The sequence below is a fragment of the Salarias fasciatus genome, chromosome 9, assembly GCF_902148845.1.
Source record: "Salarias fasciatus chromosome 9, fSalaFa1.1, whole genome shotgun sequence".
NCBI classification, from domain to species: Eukaryota; Metazoa; Chordata; class Actinopteri; order Blenniiformes; family Blenniidae; genus Salarias; species Salarias fasciatus.
Window position 1 is genome coordinate 24,774,166 of NC_043753.1, and position 23,876 is coordinate 24,798,041.

At 50.7% G+C, this 23,876-nt stretch overlaps 1 protein-coding gene across 3 annotated transcripts in view; it reads left to right on the plus strand.

The window, feature by feature from the left end:
* Window positions 1-23,876, plus strand: part of nrp1a (neuropilin 1a) — a 64,055-nt gene that overhangs the window by 19,604 nt on the left and 20,575 nt on the right. For all 3 annotated transcript variants that reach the window (XM_030099438.1, XM_030099437.1, XM_030099439.1), the window contains 4 exons: window positions 1,679-1,860; window positions 10,216-10,443; window positions 12,818-12,973; window positions 15,666-15,832. In XM_030099438.1, coding sequence (XP_029955298.1) covers window positions 1,679-1,860; window positions 10,216-10,443; window positions 12,818-12,973; window positions 15,666-15,832 — 733 coding nt within the window. The remainder of the gene's footprint in view (window positions 1-1,678; window positions 1,861-10,215; window positions 10,444-12,817; window positions 12,974-15,665; window positions 15,833-23,876) is intronic.

Below are 23,876 nucleotides of genomic sequence, written 5' to 3' on the forward strand. Positions count from 1 at the left end.
GGAGAGGAGGAGGCGCCTGACAGCTCCGTATCACCCGGGATCGCCTCGCCCGCCGGCGCTGAAGGACAAGTCAAGCCATCCTTCCATCCGTCCGCCAGGCATCTGGAGCGCCGCCACTTCTGTCCAGCTCCACTCTGTCCTCACTCCTCACTCCTCCCACTCGCCTTCATGCTTTGCATGAAAAAAAAATCCAGCAGACCCCCCCAGCCACCCACTCCTCCCCCCAAATCACCTCCGGTAACTCAGTTTGAGCTCCGCAAATACGTTTCTCTGAATGCGAGGCAGGAGGAAGCCGTTTAGCGCGGAGAGGTGGCAGAGCGAGCGTGTTGATACATGCGCAGCCCCACCTGAGGGATTTAGCCCACCGAGCCCTCATTCAAAGACTAAATCGCCTTTTTGTGTAAAATCCCGAGCATTAAGTGAGTTCAGCATCACTCAGGGGCTCCGCTGTTTTGACAGTAATTTGGGAATCAAGTAAAACTATGAAAAAGGGGCCTTTCTGCCCCGGAGGGGGATATTTCAGGGGTGTGTGTGTGTGTGTGTGAGTGAAAGTGACCACACACCTGCTGCGTGCGAAATGTTCATATATCAAAATGGAGCAGCGTCGCAGGTCAGCAGCGTTCCGGCAGGAAGACGCTCGAAAAGGGAAAACCTGGCGAGTTTTCAGCTTTACGGCCAATTAGGAGCCGAGGAAACCCGAACCCACGCCGGCGCTCGCCCCGCCAGTCACAGTCAAAACACGGCACGGAAAAGTCATCCCCACACACACACACACACACACACACACACACACATATACAGACATACAGACAGGCTGACACAGGAGTGAAAACCGCAACTCAAATGGGCTTAAAGTGCACTTTTTAACAAGTAGAAAGCACACACACACACACACACACACACACACACACACACACGTGTGCTGATAACCAGAGGCTGTTTAGACCACCCTCGTTGGCGAGGTGCTCCGATTTCTCCTCCACCAGCTTAAGTTTTGCATGCCAGACTTTGTGTGTGTGTGTGTGTGTGTGTGTGTGTGTGTGTGTGTGTGTGCGTGTGCGTGGCAGCTCTTGTTCCCAGTCCTATTTCAAAGCTGTTTTCCTCTTCTGCTCGACTCAATTAAGCTGCTGCTGCCTTCAATAGCCGTGGGTCTGAAATTCCATTTGAATGTACTTTGTGTGTGTGTGTGTGTGTGTGTGTGTGTGTGTGTGTTTTCTTTAATAGCTTTAACACCTGCTCTTTCTATCCACCAGCCTCAGCCAAAGGCCAGAACATAATTACATACGGGTGTGATGCTCTCCTGTATGAGAGACACGTGTGCAGGTGGAGTGTTATCCTGTGGTCAGACAGGAGGAAGACGATTGTTCGGCAGTCGAAGGACTTAGTTCAACCTGACCGCAGTCCTGCTGGGAGCACACAGCCTCTGCAGTGTGTGTGTGTGTGTGTGAGTGTGTGGACATAATGAAAGCACACCTTGCCCACCTGTTGACTGCGTTTTAACCCGAGACCTCATTAGTACAGTGTTTCATTTCCACTACATTACCTGCACAATGCGCTCTGCTGGTCCTCTGAAGGTGTGTGTGTGTGTGTGTGTGTGTGTGTGTGTGTGTGTGTGTATGTGCGTGTCTTCTTACACACCGTTTGAACTGACCCCTCCTGTCTGGTTGTCGTGGCTCAGGTACGACTATGTGGAGGTCCGGGACGGCGTGGACGAGAGCGGGCAGCTGGTGGGGAAGTACTGCGGGAAGATCGCCCCGTCGCCGGTGGTCTCGTCTGGAAACCAGCTCTTCATCAAGTTCGTGTCTGACTACGAGACCCACGGAGCCGGGTTCTCCATCCGATACGAGATCTTCAAGACAGGTGAGGGACACGACGCGGCGTCCGTCCACTCTGGTGTCCGTGTTCTGAGACACGAGTCTCTGGAACAGACAGATCAATCCACACTAGAGTCATCAATGTGACTAAAACTAGAAAACATCATTAACGCTCTCTGACCCCCTTTGACCTCTCTCGGCTAGAGGTCGGCTGAACACTGGCAGACGCCCCCGACCGTCTGACTGAACGCGTCACATAAACACACTGATTCATGATAAAGGCTGGAGGAATCATTCCGATAATGAAGCAAGAAAGAGCCTCTCCGTCTAATTTCATGGTTTGTTTGTGATTTAGTCAAGGCATCAGAGCATCAAATTATGCAATTGCAATATGGCAGGCAATATGCTTCACTCAAAAACCAATGAATCACGGTCCCATATGTTCCATAATCGTAGCGGTTTTTATCTGGTGTGAATTATTATACAATAAACGGGGGCATAATTTGCTGAACGCCCATTTCACAAATGTTGCTCGGAGTGTTGGTTTATTGTCTGATGGCAATCCGCAGCGACGCCGCTGCTGTCGAGCCGGCTGGGGAGACAGCGCGGTCTGTCGAGTTAGCGGGGTTCAAGCTCGGGACGCGCTCTCATTTCCGCAGCCATTTGCAATGAGTGCGAGGATCCTGGCTTGATGTGGAAGCTAAAAATAGGAGCGGTGAGCCATGTCAGTGGAGTCAGGTACGCTGGCACACAACCAGGAAGACGTGGGAGAATTTCCTGCTGGTTTTCTGCCTTCCTTTGCTCGGTCTGGAGGAAAAAAGGGAAGGAGGAGGAGGAAGAGGAGGAGAGTGAGTGGTGGACTCGGCAGACAGGTGCTCCAGACTCCACTTTCATTAATTAACCTCGGCGGCGGCGGATGGGACGGCCCCCTCCCACGACCTCGGAGACATGATGGATCGCCCGCAGCGTTCCTCCTTCCTTTTAATCTGACTTAGCACGTGTGTGTTTGTGCTGGTGTGTGTCGCCATCGCGGCGGAGCAGCTGGTGGAGTGTGGGTCCATTTACGAGATCAAAGCGGCGCTCCGCCCTCGACAAGCCCGTCCGCGAACGCCGCCTCGCTCGCCCTCCGCAGGCCGCCTCATTCTGCTGCATTCTTTCCGTGATTAGCTCGGCATTTCCTCCTCTCATCTATTAGCCGGCACCGATTCTAAATGAGGCGTGCGAGGGGCCCTTCGGCGACAGAGGAGGAGGAGGAGCTGCTCCGCACGCTGCCGAGATAGGAGGAAGTGCAGGTCGGCGAGGACTTCTGGACGTGAGTGAGGACAGAGATCGACTCGGGACCACGGAGGTGGAGCCTGATGGCGATCAGGACTGTGTCTGCTGATTGAATCCAAGCAGGGGTCAGGCCTGGGAGGACAACAAGCACAACATAAGGCTTTCTCTAAGAAAAAAATAAATATTTGGACGTTGTAAAGTACTCCTCAGTGTCCATCGATGTGGGAGTTGTGTATTGACACAATCCAGATCTCCAGAACTCAGGGAATAAGCAGAAAAATTACAAAATGATAAGAGAGTTATCAGAAAAAAAGGCTGTTGTGGCGGTTCCTGCTTCCCCACAGTGCAAACAAAACTCCAACACGCACGTATAAATCAGCTGAGGAGGCAGAAAGTCCTCGCCCCCGATCGTTTGGGGTAATAAGAGCACAGCAGAGAGAACATTCCCAACTCCACATGGGTCCACACTGTCCCAAATATTTAGTTGTAGTGAACACAAGCGTCAATCCTGTGGATGGAGGAGAAGCTGAACCATCAGGAGCCTCGTGGGCGTGAACCCGATCGTTTATCGACAGGCGCCTGCACGGATTTATCGACCTTAAATCCAAATCTATACAATCAGGTGACAGATATCTGTGGTCGGGATAAAAAAACATACGGGGCAGTTTGACCCTGCATGAAACACAAACCCAAAGACACGAGGCTGCAGGAAGGGAAACTCGCTATTTCATGCTCAATAAGCCGCATTTCAATGGAAAGAAAAACCGTCCACTTCAGTAACTTCAGTCTTCTTCTACAGTGTTTCCTGCTGAGAGATGAAGTCAAACTGATCTCTGCTGAGCTGTAGTCTTTTTTAAATGTAGCTTCATGTTCCAGTTCAGTTCGGACGGCTTCAGTCTTTCACATGTGGCTCCAAACACAGGACCGAACATCCACATCCGAGGCCCCGTCCCCCTGTTGGAGGGAGAACGGGAACTTTTATTGAATTTCTCAGTTGGCATGGAGAAACGAACTTACTAAAATTTCTGTCCAACAGGAGTGAGCAAACGAATAGCTGTTGATTTTTAGGCTTTTATTTTGTTTTGTTGTGTTTCTGCCCGGGTGACGGCACGTAGCCAGTCCAGCATGGGGGTCCAGAGCCACCTCTGCCCCCCACGTGTTGTTGCCTGTTTTCTATTGAAGCACAGAAGCGTGTTTTTCACCCCCCCGCCGAGCGAAGCCCCGTGGGTGTGCCGTCTCCTCCCACCCTGGATGTAGACTCTTGCTTTGCTTTGAATCGGCTCCTCCGTGTTTTGACTACGGCGATGGCGGCTCCCAGCAAGAACGCCTCTCTCAGATCAATTAACGGCTCTGTTTTTTCAGGCAGACGAGCGAACCAAGCAGAAAGAGACACAAAGCTAGCTGATTAGCGCGGCTTATCAACAGGCGGGGCATTAGCTGGGAAAACATTGTGCTGGCTGACACGTGTAACGTTAATGACGATACACAGATGCTCCGATAACGGATGGAGGAGCGGGAGGCTGGCGCTGCCGCGTGTGAATGGAGGGGAAATGCAGAGAACGCAGAGCTGTTCATCGCTGTGATTGCATGTTGGGACGGCGGGACGGCGACCCCGGGGACCGGCGCTGTCTTTCAACCCGGCGGAACGCGAGCAAAGGTCACACGGAAGATAAATACACTCACAAAGCCCACAAACGTAAACACCGCCTCCCCACAGGGATCCTGCACCAACTTCTACAAGTGTGTTTGTACGTGAGCTTCGCTCTGCGTAAACAGTCCCGAGTCCTGCCTTCTATCAGCGCCGTCCTGCTCAGAGTGTCTAATTGGAGGAGAACAGGTTGTTCTGCGGCTCTCAGCGGCTGCTTCCACATCAGTCTCCCCCCTCTCCGCACCTCGGTCCCATCCCACCATCTTAATTAGCATGGGCTATTTATTTTATAGCCTGCAAATTGGCAGCCTCGCTCCGCTGGCTGGAGCCCGGCGGCAGCCGGGAGGAGCGAGGCGCTCGCAGAAATGAAACGGCAGATAGAGGGGAGAGATTAGCCGGAGAAGGAGGGACGCTGGAGCTGGGAGCGGCGTAATAAGTCTGGTTTGAGTGGAGAGCTGAGCGGAGCGGCGACCTTGACCTGCGTCACACTCGCGCCCGGTCGCTTAGACCCACGTCAAGCTAACTTGTGGAAGATAAAAAGAAAAACAGCCCAACAGACGACTCAATAATCGACTGGATCCAAACAAACCAGACTGAAGGGACATTTCTTTCCCTCATTTTTCGGTCTGGGCCGGTTAACTGCTCCACAAGTCTGAGCGCAGCCTCAAAAACTACTGGCAGCGCATTAAGAAAACGAAAAACCAGCAAACGCAGCGAGCAGACGTCGGTCGCCCTCCGCCGAAGGATCGAAGGAGGCGGAGAGACGGGTTTTACCCTGTCGTCTGACTGAATCTCACTCTAAATCCTCAAGTGATTCTGGAACGAATAACCCTCTGAAGTACACACACGAACACACACACACACACACACACACACACGACCACATGCACGGCAGATGTTTTCCTTTAACAGCTCTTCAGTTTGCTTCCAGCCACATCAAGGCTGGATGGAGGCCCAGTGAAGATAGAGCCTCCAGTATCACTGCCTCCACCCCTCCACACACACACACACACACACACACACACACACACACGCTCATCTACGGCTAAATTACTCAGCAAGTCTTAACGTCGCACACACGAAACCCTCTCTTCATGCTAAAGCCCAGCCTGCCGTGCGGGCGCCGTCACCCCGAGCTCACACCTGTGAAAACACTCCAGAAGGTGTGTGTGTTTGTGTGGGGCGGGGCCTAATGAGGGGCACATCATGGCATAGGTCACATCTGGCGTGGAGACGCAGTGTCATCTCACACACACTCACACACACACTCAGCCCTCATGGAAACTGTTTAAGGGGAGCCTTTGGGGGGGGGGGGGGGGGGGGGGGGGGATGCGTCGCATCTGCTGCACACGCCACACACTCACATCTCCTCGCTGCATTTATAGGTTTTTGAAGTATTTGTACTTTTCTTCAGAGCTGTTTCCTGCTCAGAGCTGTTGGTTTGTTCATTGATGTTTTTATTGCAGAGTAAAACTTTGCTGCTTGTGCATAAAGTCGTGGAAACGGGGGCGTACTTCAGCCGCCGTGCGCTCGTGCGCTCCCAGCCTTTCAGGAAAGTTTCAGCTTCCCCAGTTTACATGTAGACCAGTGTTTTCTCCAAAGTGGTGTTTTCGGTAGCACCACTACCGTGTAAAGAGGACACAACAGCTCAGTGAAAGTTCTCAGGTTGAGGCGGCAGTGGAGCCTTCTGCGCTCTGAGTTCAGATCTGAACAGTTTGACTCTCAGGATGGAGACGCTTCAGACACTTCAGGCTTCATCGCTGCTTTTAATTAAGACTGACTGGAAGATCAACATGAGCTTTGGATAACAATCCCAAAATGCGTCCTGAAGATTTGGTCCTAATTCTCTGAATATAACAAACATTGATTACTTGTGTTATTTACTCATCTTGTGCCTCTGAAGTTCAAAACCTATCGTTCCATCAGAAGTGCATGTGCAGCATATATTTGAAGTGTCTCTTGCCAACATCTTGATTTAGTTCCTGGCTCGAAATCATCCACTCAGCGGTCATCATCATCATCATCGTCATCATCATACTTTACTGCTGCCGTCATTTTCTGAGGAGCCGAGCTTTGAAGCCGTATCAGTTTTACCACTTCGTAAACGATCTGATTTGTGGAACAGTGAAAACCCATCTACATGCCGGCTCATGTCAGTGTGTGTGTGTGTGTGCGTGTGTGTTGGCTGTTGGCCGTTCCTTCAGCGCCTCCTGAGGGTGAAGTGGGGGTGTAGATGGGGGTGGGGTGGGAAGGCGAGGGGCAGTAATGGAGGCGGAGGGGCAACGTGGAACATAAACAGAGGTTGATTTACTCACCAGTCCAAGAACAACAGCTCCAGCTCCTGCGGCTCCGCTCGCTAATAACTCCGAGTCGGAGGAGGGGAAGGGGGTGATTAGATGGAAGAGAGAGAGAGAGAGAGAGAGAGAAGTGGAAAGAGGAATTAAAAAATGAAAGTGTGGAGAGGAGAGGCTGCCACGTTCGCCGCCCGGCGCTGCGGTGTTGATTAACGCCCGGCCTGGTCTGCTCCCGGCGCTCCGGCCGGCCGTCAGGGAGACCGGCGGCCGAGACGCTAAACCCCGCGTTTATTCTAGATTTATTACAAATCCCTCGCTCTCGCAATGGCTGGAATCAAATCTCCATTAAATATCATTCTGCCTGCTTCAGCCCGTCCCGTTAAGCAAATTACAATCAGTCAGCGAGCCGCTCGCCGCCGACGTCTGTTTACTCCGCCCATGGAGAGGAGGAAGGCTCCGTACAGACCAGAGGTCGTTACAGGCAGCAGTAAAAACGGTGAACGAGCTCTCAGGGCTGCGTCTTCTTTTCCTCTGTGAGCTGAAGCTGTTTGTTCGCACCGAGCCGGATGAGCAGTTTTATTGAGAAGGGTGTTCGACTACCTTTATATCCCAGAGTCTCGCTGCTCCATCAGCCCGGCGCCATGAGCGCCGCTGTCATGTGAACGGTCAAGTTTTCCGCCGTTTTGTAACCTTTAGCCGGAGCACCGTGACTTGTATTTGGATGACAAATGGATGCATTCATCTCTGCGTCGACGCTGATGCACGCACACACGAACAGACGCCGCCACGGAGCAGCGTGACCGCCATCGCCGCCCGCCTCTCAAACCGCCGTCAGCACAAAGCATCCCGGGAGTAGCGAGGACGAGGGGGGGGGCCAGGCCGCCCGTGTGGAGGCACGAGATAAAAGAGATGTGTTGGATGATTATCTTGCCGGTGGGAGCAGCCGGAGCGCTCCGTCTTTCTCGCCACTCTATTTTTGTTGTTGTTGTTTGCGGCGGCGAACACAAAAGCTGACAATAGGGAAGTTTGTCCTTGGTTGGCCTTCAGTCATGATCACTCAGGAGAAGGCACACTCGCAGAAATAAGCTCACAAATAAAGAAACTAAAGCTTTCTGGGCAGCGCGTGTACAATACGGTGTCCTGGTGTAATCTTACATGTTGCGGTGGATTTTCTGGCTCCAGTCTTTATAATTTAGCAGTAAAATGAATTCAGTATTGATGAAAACTGAAACAAGTCAACAGTATACGTTACAAATAACTAGTTTAGCTTCAAGTATCTATATATTACTCAATCTTTAGACCCAAACGAGGGCGATGGCTGCGGCTGAGTTGGACATCCAGCTCAGTCGGGTTTGTTGTGAAATGCGTCTTCAGGGATTTAACTTACAACACACTGATTAGCTGGAGCTGCTTCAACTGTTGCAGGATCTCCACCCGTCTGGTTGTAGTTTCTCTGTTTGGACACGTCCAGACACGTGAATCGGATAAGAACATTCAGACTAACGCCACCAAACAAAGCTCTTTACCAAACGAAGTTAGTTAGTGCTAAAACAAACATAATAGAAAACACGGCGAGAAATGAAATACCTCTGAGTGCCGCATTGCAAAGATACTTTCACTCGGAACGAGATACTGAATTTCTCATGAAATTCTAAAGAAATCAGAAGAAACAAACAACATTGACAACAGCAGTTTATGGAACCAAAACCAAAAAGCAAAGCTGTGTTCTCCGTCCTGCAGCCTGCTGCCTGGATTTCTGCAGGTTTTCAGAGTGAAGCGTTTCCAAACAGCCGATCTGTTCTGGTCAACTGCTGGGCCGAGATAAGCGTCATGGTGGAGGCTGATGAAACGGTGGAGCGTGGCGTTCAGGGACCAGATCCACAGGAAACTCACACACTGACCTGAATTGCTCTCTGGACACTGCGGTTGTCTAAAGCACTCGTCCACCGTCGCTCTTCAACGTCGATGGATTTCTCCTAAAAAACTCCCCGACGGTTCTCCTCTCTCCCCGCCGAACGCTCGCTCTCCCTTGCCATTACCACAAAATCTCTCCATTTTCCCGGGGTAAATACGAAGGGAAGCTGTGAAATTAATGGTGCCCACCGCTCTCAAAGCCACACTTTAGCTCCGGCGCTAAATGTCAACTCTCTTTGGAGTCGAAGCGCGGCACGAAGCGGCTTTCAACTTGGGGAGAAAGAAAATCAACGTGGCTCTCCATCCCTTTCTGCCGGCTCGGCTGGTGGACGGGCTCAAGTGGGGCTGATGGTCTTCAATTAGGGGGGCCCGGCAAGACGCTGGACTGACGGTGGAAAAAGCAGTTTGCCACATTCATTTAAGGCACAATGACTGCGGCGCAGAGGCTCACTCCAGCGATAACTCCAGCAATTTTGGCTTGGATTGCCCCATCTGCACCCATCACAGCGGCTGCCAGGCTAGCATGAAAATTATGTTACCCAGGGTGCATTTCTGCCACTAATGGCACCGAATAATTGCCCTGAATGACAGTGCTCCCCCTCGCCGCCACCTCCACGTGAAGTGCAGCTTGCTCGCACTCAGCAGCAGCTTGTACAAAATGTTTTCTGATGCAGCTGCTAGCATCACTTTTCATCACGCGTCAATCATCCTCAAATCGTAAGCGTGTGCTCGTGATGCTCTGTGAAGTGGCGAGCAAGAGAAACGTGTTAATGCTCCTCATCAGCCGAACGGCGGCTCTCCCGGGAGCTGGGCATAAATATTTTGACTTTCCTCAGCGTAAAATCATGTGTTTAAGCGTGTGTGTGTGTGTGTGTGTGTGTGTGTGTGTGTGTGTGTGTGTGTGTGTTGATGTATGCACAGTCATTGCCCTCGCCTTCCATCACTGCCGCTGTAATTTTGCCTGAGCACCTCTCATATGTTTCACAGACACGTCCTGATGAGGGTTTCCGTGTGTGTGTGTTAAAGTGTGTGTGTGTGTGTGTTAAAGTGTGTGTGTTTGCAGCGTGAATCAAGCCGTTTCTTCGTCACATTGCGATGATTGAGACCTTTCTCTGGTGGGTCCAGATGTCTCGGGAGTCCCAGATGGAGTGTGATGTTTGCTACTGAGGGAAAAGCCTCGTTCTGAGAATCCAGATGTGTTGTCCAGTGGACAGACTTCCTTTGCGTCTCCTCGTTTCAATGCCGCCTTCTCCTGTCGCCCCTCCTGCAGGCCCCGAATGCTCCAGGAACTTCACCTCCAACAGCGGCGTCATCAAGTCGCCCGGGTTCCCCGAGAAGTACCCCAACAACCTGGACTGCACCTTCATGATATTCGCCCCCAAGATGTCGGAGATCATCCTGGAGTTCGAGAGCTTCGAGCTGGAGCCGGACACGACGCCCCCCACGGGGGTGTTCTGCCGCTACGACCGGCTGGAGATTTGGGATGGATTTCCTGGAGGTGAGCCAGTGAAACCGACCTTGAGAGAGACAGTCTATTGCATTAAACAGAACTCTGATAAACAAGAACGTACAGGACAAGCTCTGTCCCGTCTGATCTGTCAATCAGGACGTAAGTGACATTGAAAATACCTCAGCAGAGACAAAGAAATCATTGTGATGGACTAGATATTAATGTAAGAAAAAGAAAGCTTTTAAAACTGAGCCTGACTGGAGCAGAGTGCTCCTGTATTGAACCACCTGACCAGTGGCCCAAGATCCATGAAGTAATCCTTGTCTCATGGCCAGACTTCCTGATACGTTCGAATGAACTCTGAATTTTGTCGTACTTTTGCATGTATTGTATTGGTCTCACTATTCCAGCCCGTACATGTAGAACCCTACTTCTAATGACCCTGGAATTGAGCTTCCGACTTCAGATTTCTTAATGTAAGGAGCAGAAGTGGCTCTCACCCCTAAACTGATCTAGTTTAGACTCGGTAAAAGCCAGCGCCTCCTGGTTCACAGTTCTGAATTCAGGCACACAAACATTGATCTCAAATTCATCCATGTGAAAAAATCAGCAGGTGAGAGGCAGAGTACGAGAAGGCGAGCCGTCTTCAAAGCAGCTTCCACGGCCCGAGACGAGGCTTTGAACTCAGCCAGCCAAATCACCTCTTGAAGTTTCTCCGTTTTCCTCCCGGCTATTTCCAACGCGGGAGCAGCAGACAAGATGAAAGCACTTTCTCACCCATCAGTGGCTGAAAATTGAAAGAATTTTTATCTGGTGGTGTTGGACCTGCAGCACATCAGTATTCTCAGTTCTTGCGTTAGGAGTGATAAGGTTGAAGTGTAAATCACGGCACCTTTTTTTCAAGTGGATTTGCTTTAGGTTCGCTTCTCTCCGAGCTCACATCTCTTTAAGGCGTCAACTTTGCAGGGTTGAAGGTTTATTCCACCGCGCAGTTCAAGAACTTATTGGTACGTTGCTCTCCTGAGACGGGGTGTTGATTGAGGACACGCAGAGATGTGAATATGTCACATTATTATCACCTTTTAAGACTCTTTTTTCATGAAATATGTATTGAAATAAAATGCTTCCTTTGCTAATTTTCATACATTAAAATTCAGAGATACCTCAGCTTGTTCATCTGAACTTTCAGGCGACACAAAAGAAGAGCTCAATTTCTTTGTGTGCTTCAGCGAGTTAGTTCACAGTCAAAAAGCTGGACTACATTACTTTGGATCAAGACCTTCAAACCTCTTCAAACAAACAGATCATCAAGCATTGTGCAAACGTGCCCAATGTTTCAAGCAAAAAACAGGAGTTTGATCCTGAAATGAGTGTATGTTGTTGTACAGGAGCTGCAGAAGACCCTGCAGCAGGCAGCAGTTTGTCTCCCGGGTTGTAGAAGTATCGTCGCTTGACGGAGTCGTGCAGACAACCTGAGAGATGCTTTTTAGTTCAGAATTAACTTGGCAGGGTACTTTTCAAAACCCACAGACTCTGCTGCAGTAGGATCAATCAGAACCGTCACGCCACTGACCGAGCAAAGTCCCGTCGGTCTGCCCTCCTCGTTCGCCCGTCCGGCTGGAGTCGGGCTGGAGGTGGCGTGTTTTGGCTCAGAGGACCCTGCGGGGGGAGGCAGGGCGTCACCCGCCGCTGATCACAGCATTACTAATCACAGATAAGCTGCAGATCCCTGCAGGAACACACCGGCTCAGGAAGATGTGCATGGATCGTAGCACACATCACAGAGCGAGGGCCAAGGTCGCAGTGGCCTCTTTAACTCGCCACCCTGTCGCTCTTTCCCCATGCTTCCACTCCTTTCTGCCTACCCGTAATGACCCCCCACCCCACCCCCCACCCACTTCTCTGCCTCCGTTTCCTTCTGCCTCTGCTCAGCCGAACATGTCCGTCCCGGGCTTTTATTGCTTTCTGTCTTCTAACGTTCCCCTATTGTCTCCGCCTGGTCTCTCACTTTGTTTGGTCTCCTTAACAAAAGTCACCGGGCCGTGGCCGCATCCGCCTCAAGTCCAAGAAAACGAGTCAGGGTACAGGAGGTCCGAGGTATTTACAGCCGGCAAACAGCCGGAGACCGTGACCCCCCAGGCCACAGGTCCACCTTCCGCTTTGTTCCTCCTCTGTCAGACAGGCGGACAGCCGGGGAATGCTGAAAGTCTTTTCTCACGCATCTTTACGGGTTCTTGTTGGGGGGGGGGGGGCAGCGCCCAACATACCTCACTGACACATTAGTTTTCTCACCTCCACGGGCGAGGAGGGAGGAGTTGCTGGTTAAATGCATGTGAGACAAGGCCGTGGCAAACAAACCAATATTGAGTTAACCCCAGTCTCACCCCAGGAACAATATTTGTGCTTCTTCCTCCTCCTCCAGTCGGCCCGTACATTGGGAGGTACTGTGGACAGAACACCCCCGGCAGGATCATCTCCTACACCGGCATCCTGGCTCTGACAATCAACACGGACAGCGCCATCGCCAAGGAGGGCTTCTCCGCCAACTTCACCGTCATCGAGAGGACCGTCCCGGAAGGTGAGCTGGCCGTCAACGCTGCGGCCGTCGGGCTGGCGGGGGGGGCCGTCGTTCTGTGCAGAAAGAGCGTTCGCCTTCAGTGTTTGTGGGCAAAACAAAGTCCAAAGGGAACTGTTCAGTGAAGAAAGCTGAATTGAAACTTATTAGCTGTAAAAGATTTAGAGCTCTAGTAAAGGCACCACCAGAGGAATATTGCTGAAAGTTAAAAGCAGATGTTGTCTGCGCGCGAACCCACACGCGGCCCTATTATGACAAATTCCCACTTGTTAAACAGAGCCGAAGAGTTATTAAATAAACACCTCCCGCCTCTGGTGTCACGCATAACGTGTTACAAGGGCCTCCTCCTACAGTTTACAACACACACGTTCGCACACTGTGGGCCCAGACAGGCTCCGCAACGCAGCTCCCCGCCAGTTAAAAGCACCGCGGACACACACTTCCTCACACCCCGAGGGCTTGTTACAATGCGGCGGCGTTGTCACGGGACCCGACCCCCCCGACCCCGTTTTACAAAACGCTCCGGCTAAACATTTCATTAAGGGAGACGAGCTCTGGTCCACGCTGTAAATCTGTCCAGCAGCAAGACCACCCCCTGCACGCACACACACACACACACACACACACACACACACACACACACACACAGTCAGTCTTTGAATAGAGATGGATGACTTTCAACAAATCTACTAATCATCTCTGAAAGAAGCATTTTGTCTTTCCCTGGAGGGGAGACAGATGCTGCTTACACACACACACACACACACACACACACACACACACACACACACTAACGCTCCGTCACAGTAATGAACACAGCAGTAACTGCTGAAGTCATTCCTCCTCAGTTTACTGTTCCAATCACTGATCTCAGATCAGATTACTCAGACCAACTTTTAGCATTTGTTCTTTCGGGTGTCTGGAGGAGTATCTGACCGAAGATCAGTAAATGCCTTCGCTTACTTCAGCTTGCTCGGCTCTTACGTCGCCAACTCCCAAGCTTGTCTTTGCTTTTCCAGGCTTGTGCCACTTAAATCATTCATAATCCCCTTATGCATAATACACAGCGAATGTTCTGGCTTCTGCGTGGCCGGAGGAAGGGAACGCTCCAGCTGAGCGCTGCTGATGAGGGCTGATAAGCTGATGAAAGGAGGCCTTGTCTTTGCTCCTCTCCCCGGTCCTCCTGCTCATACCCTCTTCAGACGGGCCTCGCCATTTCTTTGGCTATCAAGCCGCTGCGCTCGGTAACCCACATGATCAGATACCGCTCTCGGCAGCGAACAGCCGCTCCTTTGTGACTCTCTTGATGGCGGTCGGTAATCTGGACGAGCGGGACAGGGAGCCTGACGGGCGGCGCTCTCCTCAAAGAGAGCAGAAAGGTGCGAGACAGTTTTCTCAACCTTGCACCGAGAAGCCGACACACTGCCACGAGCACGCTCACGCTCACGGCCGCGGCGCCGACGCCGCAAAGCATGCGGCGCACACACCGACCCAGTGACTGAGGTGTGCTAGCAGTGCGGCAGATGGGGAGACCATCTGCGTTAGCGCTCTGACAGCAGCCACATAGCAGTTTCATAAGGCACTCGTCATGAGCCCTCCGTGTGTGTGAGTGTGTGTGTGAGTGTGTGTGTGTGTGTCTGTACACACAAGCACATGATTTTGGACAAAGGATGTTATATTTATCACAGTTGGAGCCTTGTGTTTAAGGAAGTGGGCTGGCTGAACAGTTAACGCTTGAAAACATTTGATTTATGGAACACTTCACCCCAATAAAGTACGTCCCCAGAAAACATTGTGTTCCGTTGAAAGTGTTCCTGAATGTTATCAAAGTTAGCGCTCTGTACCAGAAGTGTCAAACACACCAGTTCAGGGTTCATGTGATTAAATCTTTCTGTGTCATTTCTTGCTGAGCGATGTGTTCAGGTGCTTCGTACGTTGCGGTGTTTTCATCCACAGTTCACAGCTCGGTTCAGGCTGTTGCAGTATCGGGTGAAAGTGAGTCTTCACATGCCTCTGTTGTTGTAGTGACTTCACACAAAAGGCCGTAGTCTTCATTCCACCCGCTGCTCCACAGCGGTGTCATGGCGTCTGACCTCCGGGGGTTAAAAGAGGCCGACCTCAGTCTGACCCGGCGGAGCCCCGCAGCCCCGGAGCTCCGGCCGAAGCCTCGGGACGGCTGCTCCACGTCAACACAAACAAGAGCAGCCGGGGCGGTTCGGCCATCCAGTGTGATATATACCCCTCAAATACAGCTTCTAAACACTGCTAAACTCCCCCAAGAGACCGGCCGGGGGAAGGATGGTTACCGTCTGCAGGAGAAGATAAACTGCCCACAGGGAGCGGTGTGGGGAATAGATCCAGTCAGTGGAAAAAATAACTGAAGGGAAAGTCACCTTTTAGCGCCCAATACCGGCGTAAACTTAGCCCACACCTGAATGTTTTATGAGGACATTTTTATGTCTTAGTGCAGAACACTTCCTTTCTGCTTCCATTAGAAACAGAAAGGATTTACCGAGGCGCTGCTGATGTGCCGTTCCTTTACTGCCCGGTGGAGCTGAGTGCCTGGAAGGTGGTGGCTCCGTCCCCAGAGAGGAGCGCCGCCTGTGAGAGACGCTGAAAGAGCTGCAGGACTGCTCCGTTCGGCTTTCTCTGAATCCAAATAAACACCTCTCCCACTCTCTGTGCCCTTCCTCAGACTTTGACTGCAGCGACCCTCTGGGAATGGAATCGGGAGAGATAACATCAGACCAGATCATGGCTTCATCCCAGTACAACCCCAGCTGGTCCCCGGAGCGCTCCAGACTCAACTACTACGAAAACGCCTGGACGCCGGCAGAGGACTCCAACAAGGAGTGGATACAGGTAACTCCTGAGGGCCAAATTACCCGCCCGTCACCGATAATTGGTACCTGGAAGGTGTTTTGAGGTGTTGAGCGAAGGAAAACAGTATTTGGAAAGTCCGCCGAGGCAGCGCGGAACAATCCGCCGACTGTCTGCGGCGTGTTTCTGGGGGTGAGTCAGAGTCTGGAGGTGTGTGTGAGGCATTAGGAGTGACGGCTGCCGGCATGCCGGAGCACTCCGGGCGTGCTCGGTTTGTCCTTCAGCGTCTGGAGGGACAGCTTCCTCGCAACGCCCAGGCGGTTTGGATGATGGATGCTGACGGTCCTGCCGGACCTCCGGGTGGTCGAGTCCACGTCTGGACCCAAACCGCCTGTGTCCTCTCTCTCTCTCTCTCTCTCTCTCTCTCTCTCTCAGTCTACCTGCTCGCCTCTCTCTACCCGGCCTGATAACTTCCTCTTTCCTTGATAACAGAAGACTGCCTCCAGGGGGATGCTGGGATTAAGCCCAGGCATCCTGCCTCGTGTCTCTCTCTCTCACACACACACACACACACACTCACACACACACAGTTTGAAACACACAAACAGGCTCTGTCGTATTTCTCTGTCTGCCGGCTTATCTGCACAAAGCGATCATCACCCACCAAGGGAACTTTATGTGGGAAGATTAAGGATTTATTTCCTGCATCCCTCGGTGGGGATAAGTCACACATCCCAAGTCCACTCACAGCACAAGCCCTCCCCCGAGTGACGCGCTCGCCCAAAGCACTACCTAGATACATTCAGAGCATGTTTGATTTATTAACCGAAAGCCTCCAGGCCTTGTAAATGCCTCGACTGTTTTCCTTTCTCTCCAGTCTTTGCTCCGCTGCTGAAAAGTTTGGTCCCGGCATATTCCTCGGGGGATGAATAATAGAGCTGACCCCAAGCCAAATATTTGCTTGGGAAGGGCCATAAGCAAGCTTTTCCTTATTATTGCATTGAAAATATTGTCCTGGGGGCCCCTGTTGCTCCTCCAGGCTAATTCAATCAGTGTGCAGGTTTCTACACACACTCCGCCTCCCGCGCTGGTGTGTGTCCGTGTGTTGGATCTTGGCTGTGTGGGCTGAGCAGGAGGGTCTGGCGGGGTCCATACTGTCCTGCAGAGGAACCCAGCGTGAGGCTGAGTGGATCAGGAAGAAACGCGGCCTCCCTCGCCACTTCCTCGAGCAGTCGGACCGTCTGTTGCGTCAAAGTGTTCGGCTCTCTGAAAGGAAAAGGCCATTGTTCATCGTGTGTGAAGCGGAGCAAAACGGACTAGAAGGAACTCTACCATCGTCAGCGGAAATTCAGAAACGCGCACCCACTGGAGACTCCCCCCGTTAGAGTATTGATCGTGTTGAGGATTTGATTTGGCAGCAAAGATCTGGATTTCTGAAGGTGGGTGCGCTGTAATGAAGCACGCTAATTTCTCAGTGCTAATCAGATGAAAACACTGAATGAGAGTCTTCTAATTCCTCATTTCCGACGCAGCAGAAGAGCCAGCGCTGTGGCTGCCACATAATTTATGTTTTCTAAGAAGCCCGACGCACTTGTGCCGAGCACTCTGAGCACAAGTCCAATTACCACAAGTGGTATTAAAAGAGCAGAATTCTCCATTCCTCTTTCATTAAGCCTGTCCGCGGTGTTGCAACAGGCTCAGGACCCCTCACGGCACGTACAAATCATCTCAGCGCGCAGGCAGATGCATAGTAATCAATTCATTATTTATTTCATTATCAGCTTCTAACTGCGGTTTGAGGCAGACGGTTTTATTATTCATGGCGGGCGGCCTTTGATTCCCGGGCATTTTCCTTCGCTCTGCTTTTCTTCTTCTTTGCCGAACATAATCCAGATTTGTCATCCATTTTAATGCCGCCTCATTCTGATGCGTGGAGAGAAGCGGGGCGAGATGCTGCAGCCCGGCCGCTCCTCGCCGGGTAATTAGATTGGTGTGGTGTGGTTCAGCGATGAATGCTGGGTGAGCCAGGTCATTAATCAGGCCTTTGGTGTGCGTGGAGATGGACAGATGTCCTTTGAGGGGGTTTGCGGCTATAGGAGGGAGCGGAGAAGAAGGCGCCAATCCCTCAGAGGGCCTTTCTTTTAATTTTTCCGTCAGTCCTTTCAGATGCGTTCCTTTTATGATCTCTCTCCATTTCTGTGCTCATGCTTTTGAATTTTATCATAGATCTGCATCAATGGAGGGATGTTTCTCCTGGTGATTTGCTTGTAGGAGCAGTAAGTGGGTTTATTTGTAGCAGGTTGCATCAAAAGCTGGAATTTAATCTTCCACCTTTCATGATTCACAAATCTTCAACCAGCATGTGGAGGCAGCCGTGAGGCGCGTGTCTGTCAGTCGGGAGGTTGAGGGTTCAATGGCCTATATATGGCACAATGTGCAAGTCCAATTCATCAAACGAAACATGTTTCTGTGATGACTGCAACCAGTGAACCACAGAGGTTTATCTCTTTATAGCCTCTTATCAGTAGCTACAACTGGGTTAAATGTTCAAACGATCTCTTGATTTTCAAAGTGGTCTGAAGTGCGAGGCGAGGCGGTCAATGGCCTGTCGCTTCCTTTATGAACTCCCATAACAGCGGCAGGCGAGGAACTACCTGCAGCTTTACTGTCATCCGTCTCCGAGGGGCAGGATCCACTCTGTTTACGGAACGGCCTAACAGTTCCTGTGGGACTGCGATTTGGGAAATGACCGAGACGCTTGTACGGAGTGGACAGAATGGCTCGGTCAAATGTTAGAGGATGGATCTGACGGCCACTTGGGCTCACTGCATCATCCAAATGAAGCAATAAAAGACCGACTGTGAGACCGAGGCTCTCTGTCGGGCAGCTGCCATTGATTGCGCACACACACATCATGAATAATTTACAGTGTCTTGGAGAGAACCCAATTGTCAATACCTGAAAGCCTCTTTATTGAGCTTGTCCCATACAGTTTTTTATCCATATGAGCTGGAGCTAATTCTGCTGTCCATATCTATAATTCAGTTGCACTGGCTTTTGCCATTATCGTCAGTCTTCTTGTCGGGATGCATTATCCCCTGACCGCGTCATCAGTTTCTGTGTATTCATCAGCTTGTCTCCGATAACCAAAATTGTTTAATCATCAGGGAAGATAAGTGTCTTTACTCGTAGCATGTGAGGGATGGCCTAATCTCAGTTTTATGACAGATGAAAGCAGAAACGTAAAAAAAGCACATCAGTGTTTGTTGACACAGTGTGCTCCTTTATCTCCGTGCATGTGATCCTAATCTCAAGGTGAAGTCGAGCGTTCACAGGGGACCTCGTCACGGGTTTAGCATGGCTGTTTTGAACACTGGGGCAAAGGCCTGACCTATCGTGACCACATCTCCTCACGTAAAGCTACAAGTCAAACAGTGCTGTGAGTCTGGGAGCCCGATAACTGGTTGATTTCCACCACCTGACCAAACAAACAGCCGCTAATTGCGCTCTTCCTTGATGAAAATCCATTTCTGGCCAGCGTCAGACGTTAAAGCGGCGCGTTGTGCCATATCCTGTTTTCCCTGTCATCCAAATGTGCTTTCAATTACCTCAGGTCAATGATTTAGTGAAAAGCACCCCCCAACCCCCTTCTCAGGCATTGTCTGTCCCTTCATTTCTGTCCCCGTTCCAGGGCTCACCGCTGTGCAGAGTGATGAGTAATTAGAATATGGACTGGTAATTAACAGCAGCTTCTCAGCTGATGAAGTCTAGCGAGGAGCGGAGGCTGGCACGTGGCTCGCCGGTGAGATCACCGCCGCGCCGTACGAATGGAAACAATGGAGGCTGGCTGTTTCCTCGCCGCTCCCGAGCCTCGCTCTGAATTGGAAAATCAATGCGAGAGGATAGAGAACCACACTCAATTGGAGTAGCCCAAAAGTAGGACTAGAAATCGAAGCGTGAGCGATGGCATGATGTAATCAAATGAAACAGCGCTGCATAAGTACCGCGAGACAAAAAACTCCACTCAGCTGTAATCACTGTCACTTTTAGTGTCTGGGCGATGGAGAGGGAAGAATGCCCGAGTGCGGTACAGTCACTCGTCATCGGCCAACGCTCTCACGGAGCGGTCGGTCCCGGGGTGGGATCATCCGGCAGTTTCCAGACGTGACATACCTTCAGGTCGCGCTCTTTTCCGTCCTCATCACGGCTCCTAAAGGTTTCATAATCATTACTCAGAGGGTTAGTCATGTGGTTGTGTGTGTGTGGCAATGGTGGGAATAACACTGAGGGTAGAGTGTGAGAGATGATTCATAAACATTAAAAATCCTCTGTTTTGCTTCCTCTAGCAGCTGCTACTGAAACCTTTAATCATGCAACAGTACATCTGAGCGCAAACACACTTGACGGCGCAACAGACCGGGCAACCTTTTATTTTATTATCACCGCCGTCCCACCTGTACGCTCGGCTTTGTCAGGGAAACAGATGATCGGCGCTTGGGAACACATGCATAATTGAATGCCACCAAAGAGGTGTCAGGGTGCTAAAAATAAGCTGTAATTCTGTCAGGTGAATATTGTGATGAATGGCGGGTCGCGAGACGGCCTCGCAGGTCCTGCAGCATTTGAGTAATACAATTTTCATGAAGAGAGAATTAATTACATTTCCAGGTAATGGAGCCATTCCTAAAAGCTTCCTCTACCTTTATGGCAGTGAGTCTGGCTGAAATTAGTGACGAGACCGCTGAAACCTGCATTGTGTCAGACTGAGTAGGACCAGATTTTGTGTGTTTTCAGTTAGAGTAGTGTCCTCAGGTCCACTGCCAGAGTCTCAATAGTTGGTGAAAAGCTGGTGGAAAACACATGGCTGTGCAGTGAGATTTGTTGGCCCAAGATTTGAGATGCTTAAACAGCAGCAAATAAATTACCGAAATCACAACTGGCCACTTGTTTGGAAGCACAATACTGGTCTCTTTTAATCCCCACATGCAAGATTAAAACGTCTTCTGTGTGGCTTGTCTAGCATTGCTATTGGCGAGACATCAGCAGGAAAACATTATCCAATGTTTGAGGCACAAACAGTGGCTGGAAAACATGTCTGATCTATTAAAACGAGCTCTGAATTCCTGGTTAGTTTCTCTGTTCCATCCTGAAGATATATGGTCAACTAGCTAACTGATCTGATCTACACTTAAATACACTGCTACCTCTTTAACGTAAGCTCCAGCCCAGCATGGGTCTGTATGCCGAAAGATTAATGCTCTCAGTGCTAGCAGTGGTGCACACTAAGCTATGTGTACAGTCTTCTTCCTCATTCCATGTTTAGCTTTGTTTCTTTTCCTTGGTTGTTTTCCGGTGCACATGCACAGTCACAGCATTTCCAGAAAGTATATTGTATATTCCCCCGTTTCCACAGAGACAGAGTCGGAGCATTTTTAAAATGTTCTATTTTGGGAGCTATTTTCACAAAGTTGCATTTTCAGTGGCTGCTTTGTCTTCATGTGGTTAAACACAAACAAACTCACGAGACCATCTGGTGGTAGAAAGTGGTATCGCACTAGCACAAACATCTTTATGAAGCGGCATCTGATGAATAACATCTATCAGTTTCCATGAAAAGTAACATACAGAAATATCAGTCTCCATTTCTGTCCACATAAAGAGGATTAGCATCAGATTTACATGCAAAAAAAAAAAAGAACAAAAGGTCATGTGACTCTCCTATATGACTTGTGAGTATGCCTTCCTTTGAGATCCATAAAGTGTTTCCGGAGGTTGTTTCCTGGACTGGGGGGCCGTCTGAGCTACCAGCTGCTCTTTAACTTTGGAACACAGAGGAGAGAAACTCCCTGCTTTCTCACCCTCGGCATTTCTATTGTTGTTGCTTTTGGTGAGGGAAAACGAATAAACTGGTTCCCCAGAGGCATCGGTTATTCAGTCAGCGGCCCACACACACACACACACACAGACACACACAAACACAGACACACACACACATACTGGGGAAAGCTATTTTTTTCCTCCTCTGTCGAAGAAGCACAGAAATGGACTCAGAAGGGAAGTTTGGTTCTGCTGCTCATAAAGTACAGATAACTGCATGCAACTCTTCTTTTTTTTTTCTGGCAACTCAATTATGAGCCAATCAAGCAGTGACAGATAGAGCTTTTGAGCCTGGTTGCCCCCCCCCCCCCCCACTTTACAAGCCACATGTCTGCTCGCTCAACACAGTGACAAGGCGTAAGCCTCAAACACACACCATGTGGCTTTTCTCCATGTGAGTCACACACTGCAAAGACAATTACACAGACAAACAAATAAAGTTAATAGCATCCAGCGCTGCCGCTCTCACTCCAATGACTGGGAAATGATCCTAAAGCAAACACGACTTGTACAAAGACTCATAAAAACACACAATTACAGTGTTTTTTGGTGATCAGCCGTCGTTTATTCCAAATCTTACACACACAGTGAGGAAACACCCCTCCATTCACAAACAATCTGGATTCCCAGTACGTCAATCTAACCGGGCTTTAACTGGATGATGCTACAAGCCCGAGCATGGCTAATTCTTTTTCTGCCTTTCTGGTTTCATTTCCGTTAAGCCCTGCGCACTTTACTGTAGTGAGGAAAAGGATCTTTGAGTCATCGGTTTGCCTCACTACAGGAAGGTGAAAACACACACATACACACAGAGAGTCAACATATTTCGGAGCAGGAGAGAGAAAAAATACTCCCGAGAGACAAGGACACACTGAAGTCGTGCCACATATCAGCCTGCCACGGCTTTATGGAACGATTCTGAGAAGCGGGGCTGATTTCTTACCCCACCTGGCATGTTTACAGCTCAGGTTGTGCCTGAACGAGCGCGCGTGTGTGTGTGTGTGTGTGTCCCTCCAGATATGAGTTAGCGTGTGCCAGCATGCACACGATGTATGGTGTCATCCGTCTATAGGCGGGCTGGGGTCCAGAACGGCCTCACAGGGAGGATAACATTATGGTAAAAGCGGAGCTTCGCTGTGTTCCTGCAGCAGACGGCAGATGAGGAGTCATCTTTCACGTCGTCATTACGTCCCCCATTAGTCGTGACTCAGCCGCTCAGCGCCTGATGACACACACTTTATCACGGTGACACATTTACCCGGCCGTGGGTTCCTCGCTGTTGGTTCTTGGTGGATGCAGGATGAATGCAGGTCAGAGGGAGTTGTGTTCAGAGAGAAGTCCCGGCAGTAATCGTTATCGGGGCCTGTTTGTTTTTCACGGCGGTCTCGGCGGTGCGGGGATGGACCGGTCTTTCCGATCCCAGCGTCCTCGCAGCCCGTCCTCTCTCCCTGACCCCCGTGACCCCCCGGTCTGTACGCGTAGCGTCGTTCCTCTGCCGTCTAACAAGCAGCCATTAATAAATCATGCTCTGCTCATTAGCCAGGCCCTGTTATCAGCTTGTGTCTGTGAAATTGATCTCGTCCACGCGCCTCTTCGCCCTTATTTCTGTCCCTGGCTTCTTGGCGAGGCATGGCGGTCGGCGGTTTGTCTCCCTCCTCCCGTCCTTCCACGTCCATCAGCTGCTCGGCTCCACTGCTTTTGTGTTGAAACCACAGCCGCTCAATGGCAGACTCAAAAATATTATTACCCTTTAAATGAAAACATCAGTTTATGGAGAGCTTTGATTAAAGTCATACATCAGCAGAACTCGCTTATATCTCAGAACACACGTGTCCCGAGATCAAGTTTGTGAGTCCACGAGTGTTCCCAATTAGCCCCGCCACTCATTTCACTCCCAGAGGCTCTTCTTCTCCATTACCCCTAATGAGGTCCTCTCAGAGAGAACGCCCCGAGGCCAGCTCCTCCCATCAGACCATTTCTAGTTGAGCCTTTACAGTAAGCCTCTTTGCCATTGGTGCAGATTGAAAAGAAGTCAGGCTGCCCATTTGAATGCAGATGTTGAGGACCTGGCCGGGCGCGCCGAGGCCGCCGAGCGCCAGCGCAGACCTCGCTGCCATCCGCCGCTTTCCCCATCCAGCGCTGGCGCGGCCGGACCGCTCGCCCGGCGCAGAGGAAATCAGCTGCCGCGCTCTTTAAACAGGAACCATCT